Source organism: Chironomus tepperi, unplaced genomic scaffold, assembly GCF_022539635.2.
Source record: "Chironomus tepperi strain 1889 unplaced genomic scaffold, CSIRO-AGI_Ctep_v1 contig_217, whole genome shotgun sequence".
NCBI lineage: Eukaryota > Metazoa > Arthropoda > Insecta > Diptera > Chironomidae > Chironomus > Chironomus tepperi.
In genome coordinates this window covers 2,703,141-2,726,886 of record NW_027226339.1, presented here as the reverse complement: position 1 = coordinate 2,726,886, position 23,746 = coordinate 2,703,141, and the positions used below count along the sequence as shown (strand labels likewise).

Here is a 23,746-nt window from a genome sequence, read left to right as displayed (position 1 = left end):
ACCGACTACTATCTTAGTCACGTCAGCCAGGAGGTGCCAGATTCTGAACGATTAACCGACTTTTTCAAGGATGTTGGGATCGATTCTCACAGACAACCAAATCAGGGCTCATGGCATAAATCGCTGTCAATATGACTAATTTGCGCAATTCCACTTGAAGTGATCAAGGTTCTAAATGTAATTAAGATTTGTGATCAACTTAAGATGCTCCACCCAACTGGAATATTTTGCGATTAGTCGACCTTTTATGTATGTCTGGGTAAAAATTTGACATTTCCGGAATATGCCATGAGTTAGCCATTTTATAGCTTGATATACGGCCGACACCGCCCATGGTTGGAACCCGCAAAGGAAGAAACGTTTTGCAGATCCAAATGGTACATCCATGGAATAGTCAGCAACAGAACATTCTATGTGGCATACTCAGCAACAGAATCAGATGAAAAACATTTGCAGTAACCTAAGTTCCACATAGGGGCATGGTTACAATACAGTAAGTCAGAAAGTACGGTCGACTAATCCAATCCACCCAGATAAATCTTCAAAGCACGGAAGTTCACAAAACGTCATAATTAAAATCCACACCAGCATTAAACGTTTGAGCATGTGCTAAAAGAATCAAAGGAATAGAAAAACAACCCATTGCTGCAAGTGATTTGTATTACGATTGAGTTACATAAAATTCAGACTTCTGCTGTGTATTGATTTTCTTTTCTAAATGTGAGGATCATGCTCTGCCATTTTCACAATTTTCTTTGATTCTTCCCATAAAGTGTTTTGCAAATCCTTCCTGTAGGTTCCTTTAACTGACTTTTTAGGCTTACAGTCTCGATAATACTGTCCAGTCACTCCTTCCACATGCTTTGACAGTGCAACATGAAGAATTGTTTGTGTGCCTTGCTGAATTGACTTCATGAACTTTCTAGCAATGAAAATCGGTATGCTTACTGGAAAAGGAGTTTTATTCCAAATTGGAGAGTCACAGGTTCCAGGATGAAGAATATTTGCAGTTACTCCAGTTCCTTCTAATCGTCTTGCTAACTCGTAAGTGAATAAAAAGCATGCAAATTTTGAATTGGCATAAAGGAATGTTGGAAGGAAGAAATTTACTGGATTTAAGCAGTAAGTATCATTTGGATTGAAGCATGCAACTGAATGAGCCTTTGATGCCACTGTAATAATTTTACTTGGTGCTGATTTCTTCATTAAATCAATAAGTAAGTGTGTGAGTAGAAATGGACCATAATAATTGACTGCCATTGTCATTTCAATGTTTTCGGCTGTTTTTGCACTTCTAAATGCTCCGCAGTAGCCCGCATTGTGTATCAAAATATCGATTTTGGATTCTGTTTCATTAATGATTTTTACAAATTTGCGGATTGAGTCAAATGACGCTAAATCTAGATGATGCAGCACAACATTGTGATTTTCACTGTAAGTTATTATTTCCTCTGGAAATAAAGCATGAAATTGGTAAAAATTGACATTGAATAAATCCTTTGAAATTAACCTTTTGCTTTTTCTGCTGTTTCTTGATTCCTGCATGCCATTATGATTCGAGCTCCTTTAAATGCCATGTATTTGGCGACAGCTTTTCCTAGACCACTGTTACAGCCGGTTATGAGAATCGTTTTACCGGCTAGATTCACCTAGAGGTTAATAGTGAACATTTTGTGAGATTTATTCAAGTATTGTCTAACTTGTGGATAATCTAAGAGCTTGAATAGCTAAATGATAGTCTAGAATGACTGTGTAATGTTAATTCCGAATAGCACTAGTAGATTACTAAATCCAAAATCGGCACAAGGATGACATGATTCAGATATATTCCCGGATATCACATCAAGTTTTTAAGCAAGTCAGAGTCACGCCGGCTTATGGCCGAATTTCGGATTGATTAGACGACTTGCGCTATTAAGAAATAATAATAGTGACTTAAGAAGCTTAATGACCAAAAAATTAAGATTCCTGGCTAGAAAAAGTAAATTTGAACCCTAATTTGCTGAAAAATCTTGGAAAATCTAATCAAAATCTTATTTAAAAGGATTCATTTTTTGTATAAATCAACTGTCATTTAATATTCAAATTGTATTTGCAAATGCAATTAGTTGATTTTCCCCTTTTATCCCATATATAATAGCCCTTTCTGATAAATATTTAGTTTGTTTGCAATCTTCAAACAATAAATAACTTATTTAGTCATAAAATATAGTTATTATTTGTCCAAAAAGGAGTAGTTAGTTCCTTCATTTACAAGTTATAGATGTAATTTCAACAGATTTTAAAGAGACATTTCGGAGATACTTACATTTTTATCCTGAAATTTACCGCAAGTAAGTTTTACATAAATATTGTACCCAATTCCAATAACTGCAGCAATTGTAAATACAGCAATCCATAGATAAATCGAACTTATACTAAGTACATTATAAGGTATAAACATTCTTGAAATTAAACTTTTTCTAGAATATTAATTTTAAAATAATCCAAAAATTATGCTTGTCATCCAAAGACTTTAAGATCCGTAACAAGACTGAATTCTTTTTCTGCAAAGTCTTTGACAAAATGTTTAAGTCATTGGATATCGTGAGAGACTTTATGAGAAAATCGAGAGTTTATTATCTGATTTATAAATGGAACATACAATTATTGTTACTACAAAGAGAACTGATATTTGTCAGCATAGCGATTGATGTATGATAATTTAACTTTAAATACAGTTCCAATATGTTTTTTAAGAGCTAACATTATTTCGTCACACAATCTATAATTGGCTCACATCATTTAATAAACAATTTTGAAATCAACACATCTCGATAATAACATATAAACATATTTTCACCCTCAATTGCCTTCCAATTTAGTTCCGCTGCTTTGAATCGTTTCCTCGCGGCACGTGATTGGCGTAAGGTCCTTTCTACTCATTCATTTTAAACATTTCACCACGTGCATCGACCATCAAAACCAGTCTTGTTCCTCTTCTGGCAAAATTTCTATTCTTTTTCAAGTATTTGTCTCTTGTGGATGGAAATTAAGCAGCATTAAGAAGTGATAAACAAATTATTTTTCATGTCCTTAAAAATCCACCAAAAATTGCACATTTTATTAATAATGAAAGTCATTGAATATTGCATCCGGAATTCAAATATGCGATCCCATAAGATGTGACGTGTCAGCTCCTAAAGCTAGAGTTGTTAACAATGTTCGTCTGCCTGGATGAACTCCAAGATTCTCCCAATTTATCCATGACAATCGTGCTGTCAAATCTAGTAAAAAAAACCAAGATCCATGGTTTAATAAAGGCTGGAAATCACAATTTTCAGAATATTTACCACTTGTGTTCCAATGAGCTCGATCAGCCTTAATTTCCCCTCGCAGACATTTCTCAACATAAGTCAATGGATCGTAGTCAGCCTCTAGAACTTCTCTCAATAAAGCAATATAAGCAATTGCAAGTCTCAAAGTATCAATTTTGCTCAATCGTTTCTCATACGGAAACGTAGGTACATGGACACGAAGTTCGTCGAATGCTGCATTTATTGAGCTGTAGAGTAGAATCAAAAATTACACGATTATAATTTTGATAGGATGTGAAGTAGTTCCAAAATAAAAATGGTTCTAAATCAAGTACCCATTTGGAGCAGACCTCATTGTTCTTTTGCGTTCGCGGATTGGTCCTTGCTGCCTTGAATGATTCTTAATTTGTGTATTGAAATGTCCTGAATTATTTGTGGACGATGAGGTTGAACTTGATAAATTTGACGGATTTTCAGACATTTCACTTCCATGCTGCATGAAATGTTGCTGCATTTGTCTGAAGTTATTGACACTGAGTCGCAAGCTATTTGCACTGTTAGGTGACAAATTCTGTGCTGATAAATTATTGAGTTGGATATGAGACGATGGAAGTTGATGATGGTGATGATGATGAGGATTTGCGTAGACACACGACGGTAAATCCGACATTGCATCATCATCGAATGTCTGAAAGATTCCACTTAGCGGAGGTGATGATGATGAGTCTGGCAACTGATTCCGACTTAACTTTTCCATTTTTTATGACTTTAAAGTATTAATTTGGACAGGAAATATTCACTTCCGTTCGGGATGAGTCTTCGATTGAAAATGGTGCAAAAATATTTCTGAGCATGATCCAGTCCATATGCAGCCATGACAAAACATTGAGGAAAAACATTCTCCACAGCATAACTCCGCCTTCCAATTTTTCTTCTCACCAGTTCCTGAATTTTAAAATTTTTATCGCACGCGATACTCATGAATTTTTAAAGAAATTAGTGACATGACATTAATCTGATGTTAATCACTACAAACAATGATCATAGCTTAATTTTTTGTTATCTTTTCCCACAAGTCGCATGTGAGCTAATAAACAGCATTTCAATCTGTTTTTCATTGCAATGCTCAATTAATCAATTTTATACAATTTTCCACACTGTTGAGTGCCTTCCTATTAGAGCAAGGAGTCAAATACACACAAAACCCTCGTTTATCGGAAGGATGAGGAACTATTTAAATCCCTCACCCTTCCTTGTCATGTTTGGTACTTGAAAATCAGCCGCAAGGCAAACAATACAAATATACGCGTGCACTTCCTGATGACCTTGCATTCACAATATTCATGAGAAGGGTGTTGATCGACATAAAAGGATTTTTCAGTTCCTATTTAAAAAAGCATCAAAATAAATAAAATATTTATGTAATAGTTGTTGACAATAATTGTAACAAATTCTAAAAATATATTCATTCATTCATTCGTTGTGGTTGATACATGCGTATTGTCGCGTGGCTTAAACGATTAATGGCAAGTTAAATAAAAATTATTTTTATTTGTGAGAATTATTTTGGTTGGATCTGAATTGGATTTTAATTTTATTGTTTATGGATTTATTTTAAAGTGTGAAAATGCTAATAAGCTGTGACATTGTTTGGTTCCTTGAAAATTTTTTAAAAAAAATTTTGAACTTTTTGTATGGAATTCAATAAAATTTGAATGAAAGTTGTCAAATGCAAGTAAGATCGCAAGATACTTTAATTGGTAATTTTTAAGACAGCAACCCTATAGGACCACATTTTAAAATCAGAGGAAGGCTTCGTAAATTCGAATTTTTCGATTTCAAAAAATTCGACGTTTCGAACTTTTATTTTAAAATACGAATTTTTACAAAGACAATCGAATGTCGAAAAACTTTTAATTTGAGACAAAACACTCTGGGTAATTTCTAATACACAAACCCTATCAGATCACATATTGAAATATTGGCACTATAACTACGAAGCGGCAGAATCAAATTACAGCCATTTGGCGAAAACAACAAAATTTGCAAAGTTGCTTTTGATCCTAAGTTGATTCTAAATATACTGTCACCTTGTCGCATTAGTGGCAACATTTCAATAAATATGTCGATCGGAATGTAAATTTTGCATGCGGATTACAGTTTGATGTTATGTTAAAGAATTAGCGTTGGTTCAAACGCAATTTGAGTGGAAGAAAATCAGATTCTTATTTAAATAAGAGCATGACTGTCTCAAAAATGACCGTTAATTTTTCTCAACAAATTCAAAAATTCAAATTTTCCGTTTTTTCTTAACGTAAATTTATATTTTGAAATACGTTGAGTTCGAAATTTAATGTCGAAAAATTCGAATTTGTGATAAATTTAAATGTATATAACAAGTTAAAAAAATCTGTTAAATATGTCAATTATACCTGATTCAATGACAAATAGGATAACTTGATATGTATTGTTAAAATATTGGTCAATGCACACCCTGTAAATTCAAATAACAATCATTATTAATAAAATAAATCTTCTGTCAATTATACTGGTTATTCAAATTTCAAACATTTCCGCAATTTTGTCTTTGAATTTGCTTTGAAAATTCGCTCACTGTTTCCCGCACTTTTTATAAATTTCTAAGGTGCGAGTTTATCTTCGGAATTCTAAAATTAGATTAATATAAATTAGACATATATGCAAATTTATAACATTAATTTTGTAATTGTATATTTGGAGTATAATTCAAACGACTTTCTTAACGAATTATTTTTTAATTCACAGTCATGTTTATTCATCGGAGTTCAAATACAGACTGATATTTTATAAGAAAGGGGTTTTCAACTATGTAATAAACTTATATACTTTGAATGGTAAATGGCCGTTATAACAATTAGGATCTTTATCTTGCAAATCTGTTGCAAATTGAAGAAATTTGTTCAAACAAAGCTTTGTTGTAACCTAAACTCCACATAAGAACTTGATTACAGTAAGTATATAAGCTGAAAGTAAGAAGGCACGCCAAATCTTTTGAAATTCTAATATTTTAATTTCTCAGCATATCGAAAAAATGAATTAAATTAGAATTACAATTTTTAAAGTTTTTGGTAACTTCTAAGTAAGCCAGAATTGATTTTTGCAGTCATCGAAGCAATTAAGTGTGAAAAACAATCAGTATTTCTACAAGACAAGCAACTCAACGTGCTAAACAGAAAAAACCGTTAAAATATTTGCATAAAAACGTATAACCCCTGAAGAGTATGCAACACGCGCCACAACCAAATATCACCCAAAAGAGGAGAAAAGACATTTCAGTGAAATTGGATAATATGTCAGTTACCTCAGCTGAATTTCAGCTGTCGATTTGTTTTTATTTTTCACAAATAATTTTAATTCAAAAATAAGCAAATAAAAGTGTGAAAATCTTATCAAAAATTTATAGCATTTATGAGGCATTTATATGTGTAATCGTGTATGATAAAAAGTTTGATTAAATTTATATGATTGTGTATAAGAAATATTAAATTATTATTGGTGACCTAATAATAAATCGTAAAGTTAAAAATTAACTGTTCTTGTGGTGGACTTGTGTCTATATTATATTTGTGACCAAACAACTTGCGTCATCGGTATTCAATCATCATTCCATATTTATAAACATGTTTAAAATTGCATTTTTTAAATAGAAAATCTTTAAAAAGTTTTTAACAAAAAAAGTGAACGAAAAGAAATCAATAAATTTGTGTAGTTCCATTGTGTCCACCGCCCATAAAAAAGAGTTTTTGCGAAAAAAAAAAATGTTTAATTTTATTGGGAAGAAGGAGAAAAAGTCGAGGAAGGTCGGTGCAGGTGGCGAAGAACTTGAAACTGTTGACAAGTTGGAGGAAGTGAGGCGCTCCTTAAAAATCCGTTCAGGAAAGCGAAAAGAAAAGGCAAAATTACCATCCGGAATAACAGCAGACTACAGTTCAGCATTTTTTGCTCAACTGGATATCGATCGCGGTAATGAATTAGACCGAGGTAGTGAGGAGGTATTTGCTGGCAATACAACAACAGTCATTGATTTAAATAATGGTGATGTCTATGAGAGACGTGGTCAAATTGTAACTGGAACAAATTCAACAGTTTCCGCAACATTTCTCTCGCAACTGTCTGACAATGGATCAGATAATTCCATACAAATGTATGCGAGCAGCACTAATATGCAAAACTTACCAGCCGTTCCTCCACGACCACCAAAGAGAGGTATTCTTAAAGGTTCAAAAACCAGTCTAGTGAATGTTAACGACTCAGATTCGAGAGCAGTACTAATGCGTAACACATTACAAAATGAGCGTATGGGTGATGAGGTAAGAGCAAGTCATGCATGCAATACCCAAAGAATTAGTAAATCAAATAGAAATTTTTGACTTTCCATTGTTCTTTATTGCTCATTTTAGATCGTATTCACACAATTATCACCAAATCATAATCAACATAATTTAAACATAGCCACAACACCATCACCGTCAGCTGAAAGTCTAACAGACACAACAAATTCATCATTTGCGACACCACCATTTTCATTAAGTCCTGTTGGTGAATCGCAAGGTTTATACAGTTGGACTCGTATACAGCAATTTGATGATGTTAGTCTTCCACTACCGCCAATCAGATTCGTTTCATTACCGCCGCCAAGAGAATTAATTATCACCAGACGAAAAACTCATGATTTTGGTTTTAGTTTGAGAAATGCCATTGTACTTGATCGTTCGGAATCACTTTTTATTCCAACATCAAAATCCGTTATATTTGCTGAACCAGGTGCATCTACGGGTAACGATACTGGACTATTACCCGGTGATCGTTTATTGAAAGTTAATCGTCAACCTGTTGATAAATGTCCACGTGAAGCAATTATTGAAATGATAAGAAATAGTGGAAATAGCGTAATTGTTGAAGTTCAGCCTGTTGCTGAGCTTGTCGAATTGTCAAGACGTTGTATGCCAAAAGAAGGTTCTAATCATGATGAAATCGATAAAATGTCTCAGGTATCAGATTGCAATACACTACGAAGGAGTGCAAGTAAACGATTCAATCATGTAAGTAAACTGTTCCTTTATACTTTATTATTATTTTGTGCTTGCAAAAGTCAGCAAGTGAAATGAAAATAAAAACCATAAAAAAATCTGAAAATAGAATATACGTCCCACAATTGCGGCTTGATATCTATCGAGTCATCACAAAAAGCCATAAAAATGACATTCTGCGATTCCTCAACAAAAACTCGTGCAAAAATTGCAATCAAATAGAGCATAAAGTTGATGTTTACAATTAATCGTTTTTAAGGTTTAACGGTAATCAGTGTCTGTACAACAATTGGCATTTATTAGGTATATTGGTAAACATAAAAATTTCATTCAGATAATAAGTAGATACAATCTTTGTAAGCTATAATGAGCAATTCATAGTGATTGTGCGGGGCAATTTTTTGTTTATTTTTTTCACTTCCATTCTTCGCATTTCTCTTTATCCATTGTGCACAATAATAAGGCATTTCAAATATTTTTAGTGGCATCAATTTAGAATAATCCCCCATTTCAAAACAAAATTTCTTAAGTAGGTGAATGTTTTGGGGGTTGGCGTGACTAAAGCGCATTTCACCTAATTTCGAACTTGTGCTTGTGAATTATGAAAGGTGTTAAATAGAGAATCTCGAATCAATAGTTACTTACCGATTGAGAATAATTTTCTAATTTTTGTAACGGTCTTTTTAAATTTGAAAATTAACGGTTTTTATGTTCTTGAAAAGTTTTTTGAATTTTTTTTAAAAGGACCAGGTTTTTAATTTTTGAAAAATAGCATTTGATTATTTTTTGAAAACTAACGATTATTTAATCTTTGAAAAATAACGGTCATTTATTTTTTGAAAATAACGAATTTTCTATTTTTGAAAAATAACGGCCATTTAGTTTTTGAAAAAAGCGGATGCTACTTTTTTGAAAATTCATAATTAGTCATTTTTTGAAAATAACATATTTTAAATTTTTGAAAAAAAAAGATCATTTATTTTTTGAAAGTTAACGGCCATTTATTCTTTTGAGAATTAACTGTCATTTATTTTTTGAAAATAACCGGCATTTTTTTGAATTGTATCGAAAATATATTTTTTGAAAAATAACGGCTATTTAATTTTTGAAAAATAACGGTTATTTAGTTTTCAAACCTAAAAACAACAGACTACTTTGATATCTTTTTGCCCACGTCAATATTCTAAGAAAAAGTGGACCAAAACCAAGATAATCAAGCAATAATAAAAAGTGACGCATTGTCTAAACCGGTCAAATCTTGTAGAACCATTAAAATCTCATAATCACGTCAAGCAAGTCAATGTGAATCACAAAACTTCCCAAAAATAATTCCCTCTCAAATCCAAACAATGTAGAAATTCGTAATTTTTAAGTCCATCTACTTAAAATACAATTGAGTGAAAAAGAAAAGAATTTTAAATTCAAAACACAAAAATCCACTCACACAACTGTGCCATTTGGCACTTGTTAAAATTGAATTCATTATCTCGTCAGTTTGGTCAGATGATTTTTAACACATCTAAGTATGCTTTGGAATATTTTGATTGTCAATTAAAATTTCAAAAAAGCCATGAAAAAGTTTAAAATTAATTCAAAGTTTACATCTACCCGAAAAGTATCGCGTGAAAGCTTAATAACATGGCATGATGTAAAGCTTGAAGCTGAAACAACAGCAACAAAATTTATGAGTGACTTACTTCATAATATTGACACGATTGTTTATGGTGAATTTACTGAAAAGTCATCATGTTCACTCATTCCACTGTATTCTACATCACTCGAGATGAGAGGAAATAAGCTACGAAATAAAGATGATGATCGTCGATTGCTTAATTGGATGAAATGGATTGAAATACGTGAAAAAGAAAGTAAGAGAATTGCAAAAGCAACACTTCGACATCGTCAAGAATTATTGCTAAATTCAAATCCAAATGATTTACGTAAAGTTATGAAAGCAAAAGAAATAATTGAAAAGTCGCGAATTAATGTAGGTGACTTGAATTTTTGGAGAATGCCGGAAAAATCGCGATATAAATTACATCTTACTGTGCCAAAGTCTGAACAATGTTGTACACCTCCAGACATCACATACATCCAAACACCTGATGCTATCTTAAAGGAACAGAACATATCTGTAGATAATAAAAAGGCAACGGAAAAGTTCTTGGAAATTGCCGACAGTCATGCACGAAATACAAATTTGAATGTTGCCAAATATCGACCGAGGATGGAAAAGTTGGCAGTCTGTGCGAATGTTGAGGATATTGCAAGACAATCGGTGCCAAAAGCTGAATGTATAATTATTGAAGAACCGACGAAGAGGAAGCAAATTTTAGTTATTGATGGCAATGTCTTGGATGTCGAGAATGAGATCAGTTGTGACTACTTACTGGATGTGACTTTTAATGGCTTTAAGTACGAAAAACATACAAAATCAATAAAATTGGAGAATCGCGGGGAAATTGCAATCAATGTTCAATTCCAAAAAGTAAAGATTGAGGATCAATACAAATTCCTGGAACTGCCAACAGACAAGACATTCTTCTTTGACAAGAATTTATTCCGGATCATACCCGGTCAAGTTAAGGACATCAAATTTCATTTCTTCGCACAGACTTTTGGTGTCTTCAATGAGAAATGGACTCTCCAATGTGACCCACCATTTATGGACAGTCATTCAGCTGTTGTCAACTTACTTGGACGTTGCCAAAAGAAGCATAAAGGAACTGAATTTCAAGAGTTCAAAGAAAAAATTCTAAAAAAATCAGCTGAAAAAACTGCAAAAAAGGAAATTCAAAATATTTTGAATCTTGTCACTCCAAAATGCAGGAACTACAAAAGTCAGCTATACGACGATACAGTACGTGATAAATTTCTCAAATCAAATTCAAATCTCAATTATAATTCAGATGTTGTTGACATACTGTCCAAAATTTACGAGGAAGTTAATAAAAGTGAATGTGAATGGGATTATAATGTTTATGATCTCTATAAAATCATCATGAATATGCATGACTCCGACAAACAGCAACTCATTTATCAACAATTTAATGACGCTCTACAGCAGCTTATGGGTAAAGTCCGATTAAGTCTCGAGCATGACGAGAAAATGACAAAAAATTTACTGATAAAAAATTATTTTGCGATATTTTTGGAACAATTTGAGACTGAAATGGAAGAGACTAATGATATTAGGTCCATTAAAAATCATTTGACTAATACTATAAATAAAATGATCAACATTTTAGAGTCGTAAATAAAAATTATGATTTCCGATTCATGCGTTGATGTCTTTTGACTACTTAAATTTGAATAAAAACGATGAGAATTAAAAAGAAAAAGATAAATGAATAACGGACAGATTTGGGAAGGTTAAGAATAGAGACAACAAGTAAGAGAGTTGAGTGATGTAAGCGCAATATGGGAATGGTCAACGATTGTCAGATGTAGGAAGAATGTTGATGTGATGAATTTTGAATTTGTTGCAGACATGCTTGTTTACAAAGATCAAAGCCGAATTGAGTTCGCTACAGTTCTTCAAGAGCCAATTGAAACATGTATGAAATGGTATACTTCACAAGTGAAAGCAGGAATAAATTCATGTAAATTTTTAACGGTTTTCAGCGAACTGGTGTGAATTCAAGTCGACTTCGATCTATGTTTTGTAGTGTCACTCCTAACAGATAATCAGTATCCTTACCTAAGATGCAAGCTATACTCAATCAACATATTTGATTATGCTCAATTTTTTAAGCCACTCATGAGTATGCTCTTTGTTTGTTCGCTACTCTATGTTATTGACTGATTAGCCCTATAAGAATCAGACTATCTTTTGAGAATATGTCAACTGTCATTTAATATTCAAATTATATTTGCAACTACAATTAGTTGATTTTCCCCTTTCATAGTTGTAGACCACTTAATATAAATAATTTAGTTTGTTTTTAAATTCGACGAATAAACATATTATTATTTAAATTCTTAAATTATACTAATTTGTAAATAAGCTTTGTGGTATCTCTCTCAACTATCTGTTGAAGTTCTTTAACTGTGACTGAGCAAGATTTTGTTTGATCTAAGGAATTTATTGTACAAAATAGAATGTTTAAAACTTCGTCTGGATCTTCTGAATAACGTTCCAAATTAACATTTCAGTCAGAAACTTTTATAATTCATAAATAACTAGTTCACACAATGCATAAATATGCAGCTTCAAATCATTCTTAAGAATATCAACATCTATTTTGACAAAATGACAACCTTCAAGTCACATCAAACCTAAACAAATAAGCTAAACAGATTATCAAGATATAAGATGCCTAAATAGCAAGTGTAATCATTGTGTAGGCAGTGGACAGATTTTTAAAAACAAATCCAAAACGGAATAAAATATTTGTTGCCTTTACAGCAATAATTGTAAATGAGATTCTCTCACATATTTTTAATGTGCTGGATGAAACGTAAAATGTTAAATGCAAATTCAGTGAGTTCTTTACTATTTAATATGGAAAAGTATGTCTTGCGACATTTGTAGGAGGTAGCAGATCATGCAATTTCCTGAAGATTTGATTATTTTCATTTGTATAAAGCTTCAATCTGTGTATATATTGTAAAACAAGCAATTACAATTCATTTTGTGTATAATTTACATACATCAAATGTGATTAAGGCATAAATATATTTAGTATATTAAATTTAATATTCGCCTGCCATGCAGACAATACTTAAGGATTGTCAATTGTATAAATTTTTTCTGAGTCGCTGAATTCATTTCAATTTCACAATATTGTTGATCATTGTGCAGCTATTTGTTCCTGCGTTTATTTACGTAGATTATGAGTCATAAATGTAAACTATATTCAGCCATTTCTTTGCATTACAAAATTATTTGATTTTTGCATTTTTACTTACCACTGAGATTATTATTATGAATAAATGTCCATCAATCTCTACAAGACTCTTTTGTAACAGTCATAATAAAGTCCAAGTATTATTTATCAAGTCTCGTGCTATTGATATATGGCATTAAAGTAAAATATGAGAAAAAGAATGGGATAAATTCACCAAAAAGTTCATAAAATAACAAACACTTTATTGCCCCCCTTTGTAACCTTTATTATTGTATTATATTTACAAATATCGATAAATTCAGGAATTTGCAAGTTGAGTTTGATTTGAATTGACCAAGAGTTAGGTATGGGAAAGCATTTAGTGAATACAAAGTTATATTTGGCTTCAAATAAAAAAAGGATAGTATAGTCTTCAAGAATTTAAGAGAATATTCGAGGATATGAGTCCGTCAACTAACTGTTTCAACAATCTTAGTGATGATTATTTTCTAAAGATCCAGTATGAACCTTAGAGTGATATTAAAGCTGTTAGATACATTAAAACAGATATTTTTGAATGAAAATTGTTCAAAAAGTATCAACTGTCATTTAACATTCAAATTATATAAGCAAATACAATTAGTTGATTTTTCCCTTTTCATAGTTGTTGACCCCTTCATACAAATATTTAGTTTGTTTTTAAACGTCGAAGAATAAACATTTTTATTGCTTAAATCCGCAAGGAAGTTCTTTAATTATACTTATTGATCGATATCCATCATGCTAAATACTTCAACAACAACTAAAGAAGTTGATTACAGTCTGAATAACATAAAATTAGAAAATTTAGCATAGAATCAAATTCAAAAAATTGAAATTCACGAAAAAATCATTAACAAATCGCTTATTATTGTCCAAGCCACACTCAATCCGCTCCCAATTCAATCAACATCCAATAAAACAAGCTAAAAATCAGGCCAATTTTCAAATGAAAACAAATAACTGAAATCAAAATAAAGGTTAAAAGGTTCACCGAATGTATTGCAAATCTTTATCTGATTTACAACTTTTCTGGCGCTTTTTCTCACATGCTTACCTATGTAAGCTGCTTTTCATGAACATCTTGCACTCATTCATACAAATGATTCATGTTATATTTCCTCATTTAAACTCACTTAACTGTCTACGAATGAGAAAGATCGATAGCAATGCTCAATAAATCAACATGATCGAGCATAAAGAAACAAGTTCGAGTACTTATAATCAATCTTTCTTGCTTTTTCGCACTTTTTTTTATAGTGATGCACAATCACTTCATGTTGAACATGTTGAAATGGAACATAACGGCGTTAGTTGTAAGAAATTATGAAGAATTTATGCGATATTTCATTTGTGGCTTAATCGTGGGAGTTTTTGCGTGTTAAATTTTTCTTTCCTTCTTAAAGCAAGCGAAAGTTAATTAATTTTTCATGGGCAAGTAACGAAAAAATATATTCGGTAATAGAAGTTATTGAGTCAGACAATAAATCGATGGTTATTTAAGATTTTTTTTTATGATGAATTTTATGACGGTAGTTTTGGGGGGATTGTGTGCTTATGATGTGCAGTGGTTAAGAAAGGTCGTTCCTTGCATACTGGATGGCTTGTAAGATTAACAGTGAAATTTCGAATAATATATTCTCAATAGTTTTGAAAAGCAATTATGTCCGTTAAGCAAGCTTTGAAAAAAGTTCAAAATTTCGAAATTCAAATCAATTGTTTACATTCAGAAATTGTTTTTGTTTTTCATAATTTGGCCTTCCTGGACACAGTTGCTTGTCATATTATCGATCTTTTGTTAGTATATAGCTTAAAGTTATGTATTCAACATGTTATGAGATTGTAAAATGACCAAAAAGTACTTAAATTTGCAATTTTCTTAAATTTTGGATACTTTGTTTTGAATTCGTATTCAAATAAAGAAAACCGTTACTTCTTTAGAATTTTTATGAATTTGCAATTGTCCCTATCGTAATTAAAGCAGTACAAACCAAATTTACCTGTCAGAGAAATGGAAACTGCATTAAAAATTCAACATCTACTAATTTACATCATTTACAATCAACCCCAATACTTTATTGAACTTTAATCTTATTCACTTTTATTATAAATAATCTAGTAATCGGCTTTTGTGTCGTAAATAGCTCTTTAAAAGCAAAATCGTGTGAAATTATAATGAGATCCAACAAAAATAAAACTTTTATATATGCTGCTGAAGATCATCAAGTAACAACTTAATAAAACAATCAACAACTTTGTGTGCCTTATGATTAAAGACATGAAAATTACTGACATATGAATAAGGAAAATTATTGCAATTTATGCAGTTCTATTACACATTACATCACATTTGAATGTCGTACGCCAGCGGCATGCTTTTAATAAAAAGGCACATTCAACATGTTATTGTAGATTAGCTATGGATGCGCTCATGCTCAGTGATTATTGATTGCACTCAATCATATTATAATTGGCTTATTCAAGGTTTCTATTTCCATAGAAGGCATCATTAGCATACTTTGTCAATTGACGATTCAGTCATAAAGCATTATTTGATATGTCTCATAAAAATCATGACTCCCACGGTTCATTATACTGACATTCGTCAGTCAACTGTTTACCCTTGAGGTAACTCCAAAACATGCATGATTACTCTTCAAAAAATCATGTCCAACGTGACAAAATATATGAAAAATTATTCCAGTGTTGTTCAAACTTTTTTGTGTTATGACACATGTTGCGCTAGTGTAGCGCAACTGTGACGCTAAGCGGTCGACACTGTTAGTGTATTGCTAATGTGTCGACATTAGTATGTTGCTAATGTGTCGATACTAGTGTGTTGCTAATGTGTCAACAGCGGTGTGTCGCAGACTAGTGTATTGCTAGTGTGTTGAGACTCGTGTGTCGCTAATGTGTCGATGCAGAATTTTCAGAAAACTGGCACACTAGTGTGTCCCGCCAAGGGCCCCGCAACACAGGTTGCGCATTACTGAAAATATTCTGTATATTTTAATTAACAAACAACATGTTGATTTAATTAACAATGCCCAGTCAGATTAAAGGTACAATTATTGTTACTTTCCATTTTTTTCGTTACATTGCGTTGCACATTTTCATGTGATTTGAGGCTGCATAAAATGAAATTACGACTAGTGGCAATGATATTTCATCTTTTCTATAATTTAAATTTTATGTATTTTTATACTTTATGCTTCTTGAATCACGATGCATTGGCAGCAAATACTCTCTTGTGGCTGTCTTTTTCCTTTCGATTGCAACCGGTGCCTTAAAGAAACATTGTTGATATTATTTTTAATTAATTAAGTTATTTAATTTATTGATTTATACATGTTTGTATATGGTCTTTAGCTAAATGCATTCAATAGACCACCAATTGAATTGAATGTCTTTAAATGGAATTTAATCTATGCATGAATGTTTTAAAATATAAAAATCTCCTGTCGCTGCTGCCGGGTATGCATTTTTTTGTGTTATGTACTTAGCTTTTTACAACATAAGCCTTATGCGCTTATGAATTGCGTAATTACAATGAAATAGAATTTATAAGCATTTCGTGTATAAGGCCTATATTATTTGACATCCGCGGGCGGTCACACATTGATGATAATCTATAAATATGAAAAAATAAAAGGAGAAAATGCAGCTTCGGTTGTAAGCTATCAGAAGACTAACAAAAGAAAAATTGTTTTCTATTTTTTTTTTTTTTTGAGGAATGATTCATTATTGTTGTTGCTGTATTTTGAAGTTTATGGGCCCTTTTAACTCCGTTTTGGATATGCATGGAAAATGCTTTGATTGCTGCTTGTATTGTTAGTTGTGCTGCTGGGCAGAGAGGGAATTTGGGGTTTCGAGTCATATGTAAGTGAAAATGTTGATGTGACATTAAGGCAACTGTGGCTGAACTGTTGGACTGCAAACTTTTAGTTGGGACACGGGTTCGATTCTCACTAATCGAACATATGTCAAGCAAGTGCTTAATGTTCACGGTTGGAGCGATTGATACGCAGGCATGCAGCCTTGGACGAACTATAAGATACGAACGAATTTGTTGGTCGAACCCTAGAATTTGTTGACAAGGTTATGTTGCAAGGTATGTGACTTATCCCCAATAACGAACCCTAATAATACACCGTACTCGCTAGGGCACCGCAACGTCGTTGGTACGGCGCAAAGCTACTCTGACTGCATTGTTACACTCGCCAGAGATACTTCAGTATCGAAAAATGTACAGCACAGACGTTAACAAGCTATTTAGCATCCAATCACGTCAATTCAAGATTATCCACGGTTAATCACAACCATATTGCATAAAAGGTGAAATGAGGGGTCATTACCGAGACATTTTATGGTCTACAGCAGCCATATAATCTTTATTAAAATATTTTCAACCAGCTTAAGAAGGAAATGCGCTTTAATCTCCATACCAAGGGTATTTTTAAACTATTTATATTTACATCCATGTGACATAAAGCATGTTAACAATTTTAAAGAGAAAATGGGAGCCATAAAAAAAAGTTTCTAAGTCAGCAATTAATGCAACATCTTTGCAGCATACATAAATTGCTGTCATTATCATTTGTCAAGACGGATTCATGCTCTTTAGCAATAATTTTAAGCACACTCGACAGATATTCAATTGAGATATTAAATGTAAATAACAAGTGTTAATGCTTAATCATTTGCTGCTATTATATCTGTCGCTTCATTTTCGGTTCCACATTTTTTTCTCTCATTGTTTATTTTTTACAATTTATTTTTATTGAGTATGGTCATGCTGATGTGATGAAATGTACATAAGTATCCGAATGAGAAGCATAAACAATAAATTGACCCGAACAGCACTCAATGTTCGCTAGGGCACTGCTCTGTCACTGAATTAACTGTTGCTCTCAGCGAATTTCTCAGCTGGTTCGGCTCTTGAGCGTGACTCTTGATCTTAGTTGTCTCATGTGACAGTGACTGTTGCTTTCAGTTGTCTCATGTGACCGTGACTGTTGCTCTCAGCTGATTCTACTCTTGAGCTTGAGCTCTAAGCTAACTGCTCTTGTGAGCATCTTCAATGAAGCTCGGCGGACTGTGTCGCTCGGGTGAATGACTCTTATCTCAAATAATCGTGTACGTAGCATAAAGCATACTTAAATTCATTCATAAAAGTTACGTAAATTGAATAAACAATTAAAGAGGACTTGCTGCATACTATTACCGATACTTTAAAAGAAGTTAAGGCTTCCGTTGCATTTTATTTTCTTTTGTACATGGCAGGTTAGATAAAAAATTAATTGAATGTAGAGACAATACATTCGTGCAATATGAGAAATTTCTTCACTTGTTACAAGCATTATGCAGCACAAAAAAAACATTACGACGATCCACGTGCTCAACAATGTAACATGACATTAGCAAAACATTCAACATTCATACATGGCGCTACATTCAACATTGCTTTTGAGACCGATCGGAGTTTTCTTTGATGTATTTCATTCATTCAGTTTTGCAGCGACTCTATAAAGAAACGGTTCGATATAATTTAATACGCTCGTGTCTTGTGTCTAGTGTCACATACAAAAACAACAATATATTTTAAAAAGTGTGAAGATTTTTTTGTGTTTATTAGCATAAAGTGTCGCATCTTTAATGGACGTTGCATAACATGCATCATTTGATCGATGCTCATGCTTAAGCGTCTTTTATTGTCTCGTTCGTGATAAATTTGTTTTTTATTGACCAAAAAAAAAAAAAAAGAATTGAAAAATGTGTGAATGCATTTTATAAGGAAATTATATTGTGTTGTGGGTGTCGATACAATTTATGCTGCCAATTGCCGATTTAGCTTTGTGTCATATATAAATGAATTAAATTTGAAATAAATAAATAGTAGATTTATGTGCCCTGCCGCAACATAAAAAGAAGCACAAACATATAAAAAAAAAACTTTGTCTTAAGCAATTTTGAGTCAGTGCCAGAAAAGTCATTAAAAATTTTTTTATGTTTCACATGCGTGAGCATTAAAATCATCTACACAAATTGCAATACATTAAACTTTCATTTTTTTTTAGTTTTTCCGGGTTTGAACTAGAACATAAACATTTATTTATTTCGGGTTGTGTGATCGCTGATCTGTGGAAAGTGTTGTGAAATACTCTGTGTCTGTTCTGCCGACCGTATGCGCAGTTGTTTCGTACTTCGATGGCCGTTCAGGTCAATTGTGTTCTGGCTGTCTATACTCACTTAATTTCTTACTTCGCTGGTCATACAGATCAATTGTGATACATGACCTCCCTCAGATGGCACTTGAAGTTGGCTCTGTCGCTGGCGTCCGTCTGTAAATGACAAATACCAAGTGTTTATAGGTAGTCCATGAGTCTTCTTCCAAGAGTTCTTAGGTAGTCCACGGGCCTTCTTCCGAGAGTTATTTGACTGTCCATAATCCTGCTCAATTCTGCCTGTCTTGTTCCAAAAGTGCCATGATCGTCTTCAAGCTTTCTTCAAAGTGTTGTTTGGTCGTCCACAAGCATGCTTCCAAGTGTTTTTTGGACGTCCACAAGCCTTCTTCCAAGTGTTCTTTGGACGTCCACAAACCTTCTTCCAAGTATTCTTTGGACGTTCACAAACCCGCCTAATTCTGCCTGCCTTATGCTACTGAACAAAAAAATCATCATCGACTCCACCTTGCCATCGACTTTAAAAATTAATTTTATTATTATTATTATTTTTTTTGGAAGAATTAACATCTCATTAATATGACATTATTAGCGTATACTTTATGGATCCCACATTCGATTATTGAAACCAATTGTGCCAACTCAAAATTAAAATAAATTCTTATGAGAGATAAAATATGCGACTAGGTGTAACGATAAATGATTTAATAGCTGAGCTATTTTGAAATAATAATGCGCTAAAGAAGGAATTCTTCACATTGTGCAATTCAGTTTTTCGTCTAATCACAGACGATCGTGATGAAAATTATTACTTCATCGATTGAAACTTTTCACAATTTTTCAATTACAAGTCTCGATTCCCTTCAAGAGCGATTTCACGATTTATAATTTAAGATCGATCATTAAGTGTCTTCTGAGTCAGAAATATTGAGAATGGGAGTCTTTGGATTGAATAATTTAGGTTTTAACTTCTTTTTCTGTTGCAAAATTCAAAAATATTTTGACAGTTAAATTTCAAAATCCGATAAAATTCAAAAATTTAAAAACAGTTGAATTCAAAAATTTAAATACCGGTAAATTTTAAAAACAGTTAAAATTCGAAAATTTGAAAACAGTTAAAATTTAAAAAATCAAAAACCGTTAAAATTTATAAATTTGAAAATCGTTAAACTATAAACTGAATATTGAAGCAAAACGAGATGACAATAGTCTGGTTCAATCTAAATTCATATTTCATATGTAAACAAACATGAAGTTGACTGCAAATAGGAAAAATGATTTTATTCATCTTAATTAAAAAAAAAAAAAAACTTTAAATCCGTAATTTTTGTAATAAAATTCAAGCTTTTTGGATGTCAGGACCTGGAAAGTTCCGTCCGGGGGTCTCACCTCGAATATTCGAATTTATTTGCTAACCGAAATCTGAACTTCCAAGGAAAAGTGCGCTCGAAAAGATCGGAAATTTTATCAAAAAATCAAAATTTTTTCGTAACGGAAATTTAAGATACAAATTTTTTAAATCAAGCGATTCAATTTCTCATCAAAAAATGAATTATTCAAACCAAGAACCCCCAATCCAAAAACATAGAAAAGAAGAAAACAAATATCGGAAACTGATCAGCCTTTTGAACAGCTTTTTTTTATTTCACTCGAAAATGGAAATCAGCACCGAATTCAGAATAACTAAGTGTGTGGAAATAAATAAAACGATCATTGCACCATAATCATGATAATAAAAATAAAAAGTAATGTGAATCGTAATAACAAAAAAAAAAAACCTCTTTTCTGATGGATATTTGTGCTGTTAATCCGCTACTATACCGGGCATGTTTATTCGATCTAATAATTTATTTTATTAACCTGCTGATAGTAAACTTGATAATGCTTGAGTGATCTCAAGGAAAATTAATAATCATATAAAATAAAATCTAGTTTTCTGGAATTTATTTTACGTTACACAACTGTAGGCAAGGCGTGAAAACATTAGAATTGGATATGAATAATTAGTTGAATTATGAGGGGAAATTGCTATAAATTGCAGTTATTGCATCTAACAGTTCACTTGAAGCCCTCATGCTATGAATTATGTCCCACAAAAAAATCATGATTTTCTCAATCCAAACTCAAGTATTTATAGACTGAATCGGCACCGAATGTAAATTAAGAATTAATAAACGAAAAAAATAATCCAAAACCAGTTTCAAATTCAGAGATTTAGTCAGAAGTTAGCAAAAGTGAACTTATGATAAGTCCATAAATATTGAAGATTTATACGACTGATGTTCTGACTACAGTTTTTTAATGTCGGATAGAATTACAATTTGATCAAATAACTAGTCATGGTATAATTGACGAATTTATGTGATAGAATGTAAAGATTTATATGTAGTAAAAGGTGGGGTCATCCATAAGTGATGTTGATTTAGAATTGAATTGTTGGATGTTCCTTTAGAAACTGTTCTTAGATCCAAGCGACACGATGCGATCAATATGTTTCAAAAACAGTCGTCACGGTGCTATCAGAGTAACTTTCCGTCTTACCAGAAATACGGTCAATAACCGCTGTTCTAACGACATCGTTGTGCTGTTAGATCAGTGTTGTCCAAACTTGTTTACCTTTCTCATAAGCTACAACCCAAACCGAACACGGCACACGGTTCATGCCATTTTTTAAAAAATCGTGTGCCGGGGGACATAGTTCCAACAACACTTTCTTACATACACGACTTGGGAGAAGGCAAACATCTAAATATTGGCACAAAATGTACGAATGATGGGGATTACTACATTCCAAGCCTACTTCTTAAACGTATATATCAATTGTGATCCATGGCCTTTCTTAGATGTCGTCTAATCCTGGCTTTTTCGCTGGCTAACGCCCACCATGAGCTTCCTTAGATGAGCTCTTTTGCTGCACTTATGATTTGTCATTAGCAAAATTAGATTTAAAAATCTTATTGAACAGACTCGAGAGGAAAAAATACGTTATAACTAGTTGATGACAAGTCAATTTCCAGTTGATGTCATTTTTGTTCCACTCGGAAGCGCTTCTAATTCTTAACAAAAGACATCATAAGCATACTTCCCCAATTACAATCAGATGTAGACATCAAACTAGCAGAAAATTGTCATTAAAAACAAATATGCTAAATCTGTTCAGGATTAATAAGCTGTTTCAGGAACAAACGTGCTAAAATACTTTTATTAGTCTGATTAGTTGTAAATAATGCAAATGTATGCATCAGAACTCCCATCTTACTTTTGTCTCATTTTAATTCAATTTAATTAAAAAACTTAATAAGGAGGCCTGCCAACTCGCATGCATTAATTATTTTACACTCGCAACTATCTGCATGTCAGATTAAAAAAATTTTATTTTTTTGTCTGAAATCAATAAAAAAAGCGAGTTAAAGTTCCATTTATGGAACCAATTAATTAAGCTCAATTGATCATTATTACCTCATTCATTCATTAATATTATCGCCATATGATATACTACGATACATTTATGACTATGTATGCCTGTTCATTCATAGAAAGATTTGAGGAATGCGTCAAAATGCATTAAAATTACACTCGCGAAAACTTAAACTGCTTTGCTTTAGTATGCGATGGAATGTTAGAAATTTAACAATATCGGATTTAAACATGAAATTTGCTTTAAGCACCAAACGTGCTATAAAAATGTTTCGCATTGGCAATAAAATTTTTTTACATTTGAAAGCATCATTAAGATACAAACATGTCGCAGATAATCTTTCGAATATACGATACACACAAATGGATTCATTCTATAAACGGCCAATAAAGACATAAGAAAGTCTGAAACTGAGAAGAAATTATTCTAAAAATGAATTTTTAATTAATTTAAATTTGGTAGCTTTGTGTGTAAAATTTAAAGACATGAAGAAGGAATTATTTTGTTTATGGCACAGTTGGTTACCTTAAATGACACATCAAAATTCAAAATCAAGCACATTAATCTCATTAAACACACTAAATCCCTTACAAGGTTGTTTGTAAATGATGTCTGATGATTAATTTGGTTTTTAGAATTTTTGAGTCATTTTCTCTGATCTTTGAATTCTTAGTTAACCTGATGGCTTCTAGATTCTTGTTGCTTCATAATTGGATCATTAAATTGTCATTTTCCTAACTAAAATTAACTTTTTCTTCTTCATTGAATTTCACAAACGCGTTTTTAATTGTTTTCTGATGAAACCTTACAATTTGTATGGTTTTAACGTTTCATTTGTAAGGTTTTAATATTTCAAATATTTAAAGACCGTTAAAATTCAATTGTGAAAAGTTCGTTATTTCAATTTTTATTT

General features: G+C 32.2%; 3 protein-coding genes across 5 annotated transcripts in view; 1 reads left to right on the top strand and 2 right to left on the bottom strand.

Annotated features, from left to right (window-relative positions):
- Positions 1-487: 487 nt before the first annotated feature.
- On the bottom strand, positions 488-2,443 carry LOC139090360 (retinol dehydrogenase 14-like). The gene is made up of 3 exons (XM_070640124.1): positions 2,309-2,443; positions 1,511-1,649; positions 488-1,451 (listed from the first exon to the last, which is right to left on the bottom strand). The coding sequence occupies exons 1-3, from the start codon at positions 2,441-2,443 to the stop codon at positions 715-717; spliced, it is 1,011 nt and encodes a 336-aa protein (XP_070496225.1). The 3' UTR covers positions 488-714.
- A 139-nt stretch (positions 2,444-2,582) lies between these two features.
- LOC139090283 (helix-loop-helix protein 13-like) lies at positions 2,583-4,096 on the bottom strand. 2 transcript variants are annotated; one of them, XM_070640043.1, is made up of 3 exons: positions 3,632-4,096; positions 3,333-3,544; positions 2,583-3,266 (listed from the first exon to the last, which is right to left on the bottom strand). In XM_070640043.1, the coding sequence occupies exons 1-3, from the start codon at positions 4,051-4,053 to the stop codon at positions 3,142-3,144; spliced, it is 759 nt and encodes a 252-aa protein (XP_070496144.1). In that variant the 5' UTR covers positions 4,054-4,096; the 3' UTR covers positions 2,583-3,141. The 2 variants fall into 2 exon arrangements, with proteins under 2 accessions (XP_070496144.1, XP_070496145.1); XM_070640044.1 differs by having other exon boundaries at positions 3,647-4,096.
- A 2,701-nt stretch (positions 4,097-6,797) lies between these two features.
- Mhcl (Myosin heavy chain-like) overlaps positions 6,798-23,746 on the top strand; it is a 72,350-nt gene continuing 55,401 nt past the window's right edge. The window contains exons 1-2 of one of the 2 annotated variants that reach the window (XM_070639960.1): positions 6,798-7,645; positions 7,736-8,377. In XM_070639960.1, the coding sequence (XP_070496061.1) occupies positions 7,094-7,645; positions 7,736-8,377 (1,194 nt within the window). In that variant the 5' untranslated portion in view covers positions 6,798-7,093. The remainder of the gene's footprint in view (positions 7,646-7,735; positions 8,378-23,746) is intronic. The other variant, XM_070639961.1, reaches the window with a different exon arrangement.

Excerpts from the sequence above, each read along its gene's own strand:
- LOC139090360 (XM_070640124.1), bottom strand. The coding sequence starts at position 2,443 with ATGTTTATACCTTATAATGTACTTAGTATAAGTTCGATTTATCTATGG. Across the intron at positions 1,650-2,308 it reads GTAAATTTCAGGATAAAAAT|GTGAATCTAGCCGGTAAAAC; the intron begins GTAAGTATCTCC and ends ATTAACCTCTAG. Across the intron at positions 1,452-1,510 it reads AACAGCAGAAAAAGCAAAAG|AGGAAATAATAACTTACAGT; the intron begins GTTAATTTCAAA and ends CTTTATTTCCAG.
- LOC139090283 (XM_070640043.1), bottom strand. The coding sequence starts at position 4,053 with ATGGAAAAGTTAAGTCGGAATCAGTTGCCAGACTCATCATCATCACCT. Across the intron at positions 3,545-3,631 it reads ATGAGGTCTGCTCCAAATGG|CTCAATAAATGCAGCATTCG; the intron begins GTACTTGATTTA and ends TCTACTCTACAG. Across the intron at positions 3,267-3,332 it reads AGCTCATTGGAACACAAGTG|ATTTGACAGCACGATTGTCA; the intron begins GTAAATATTCTG and ends TTTTTTTACTAG.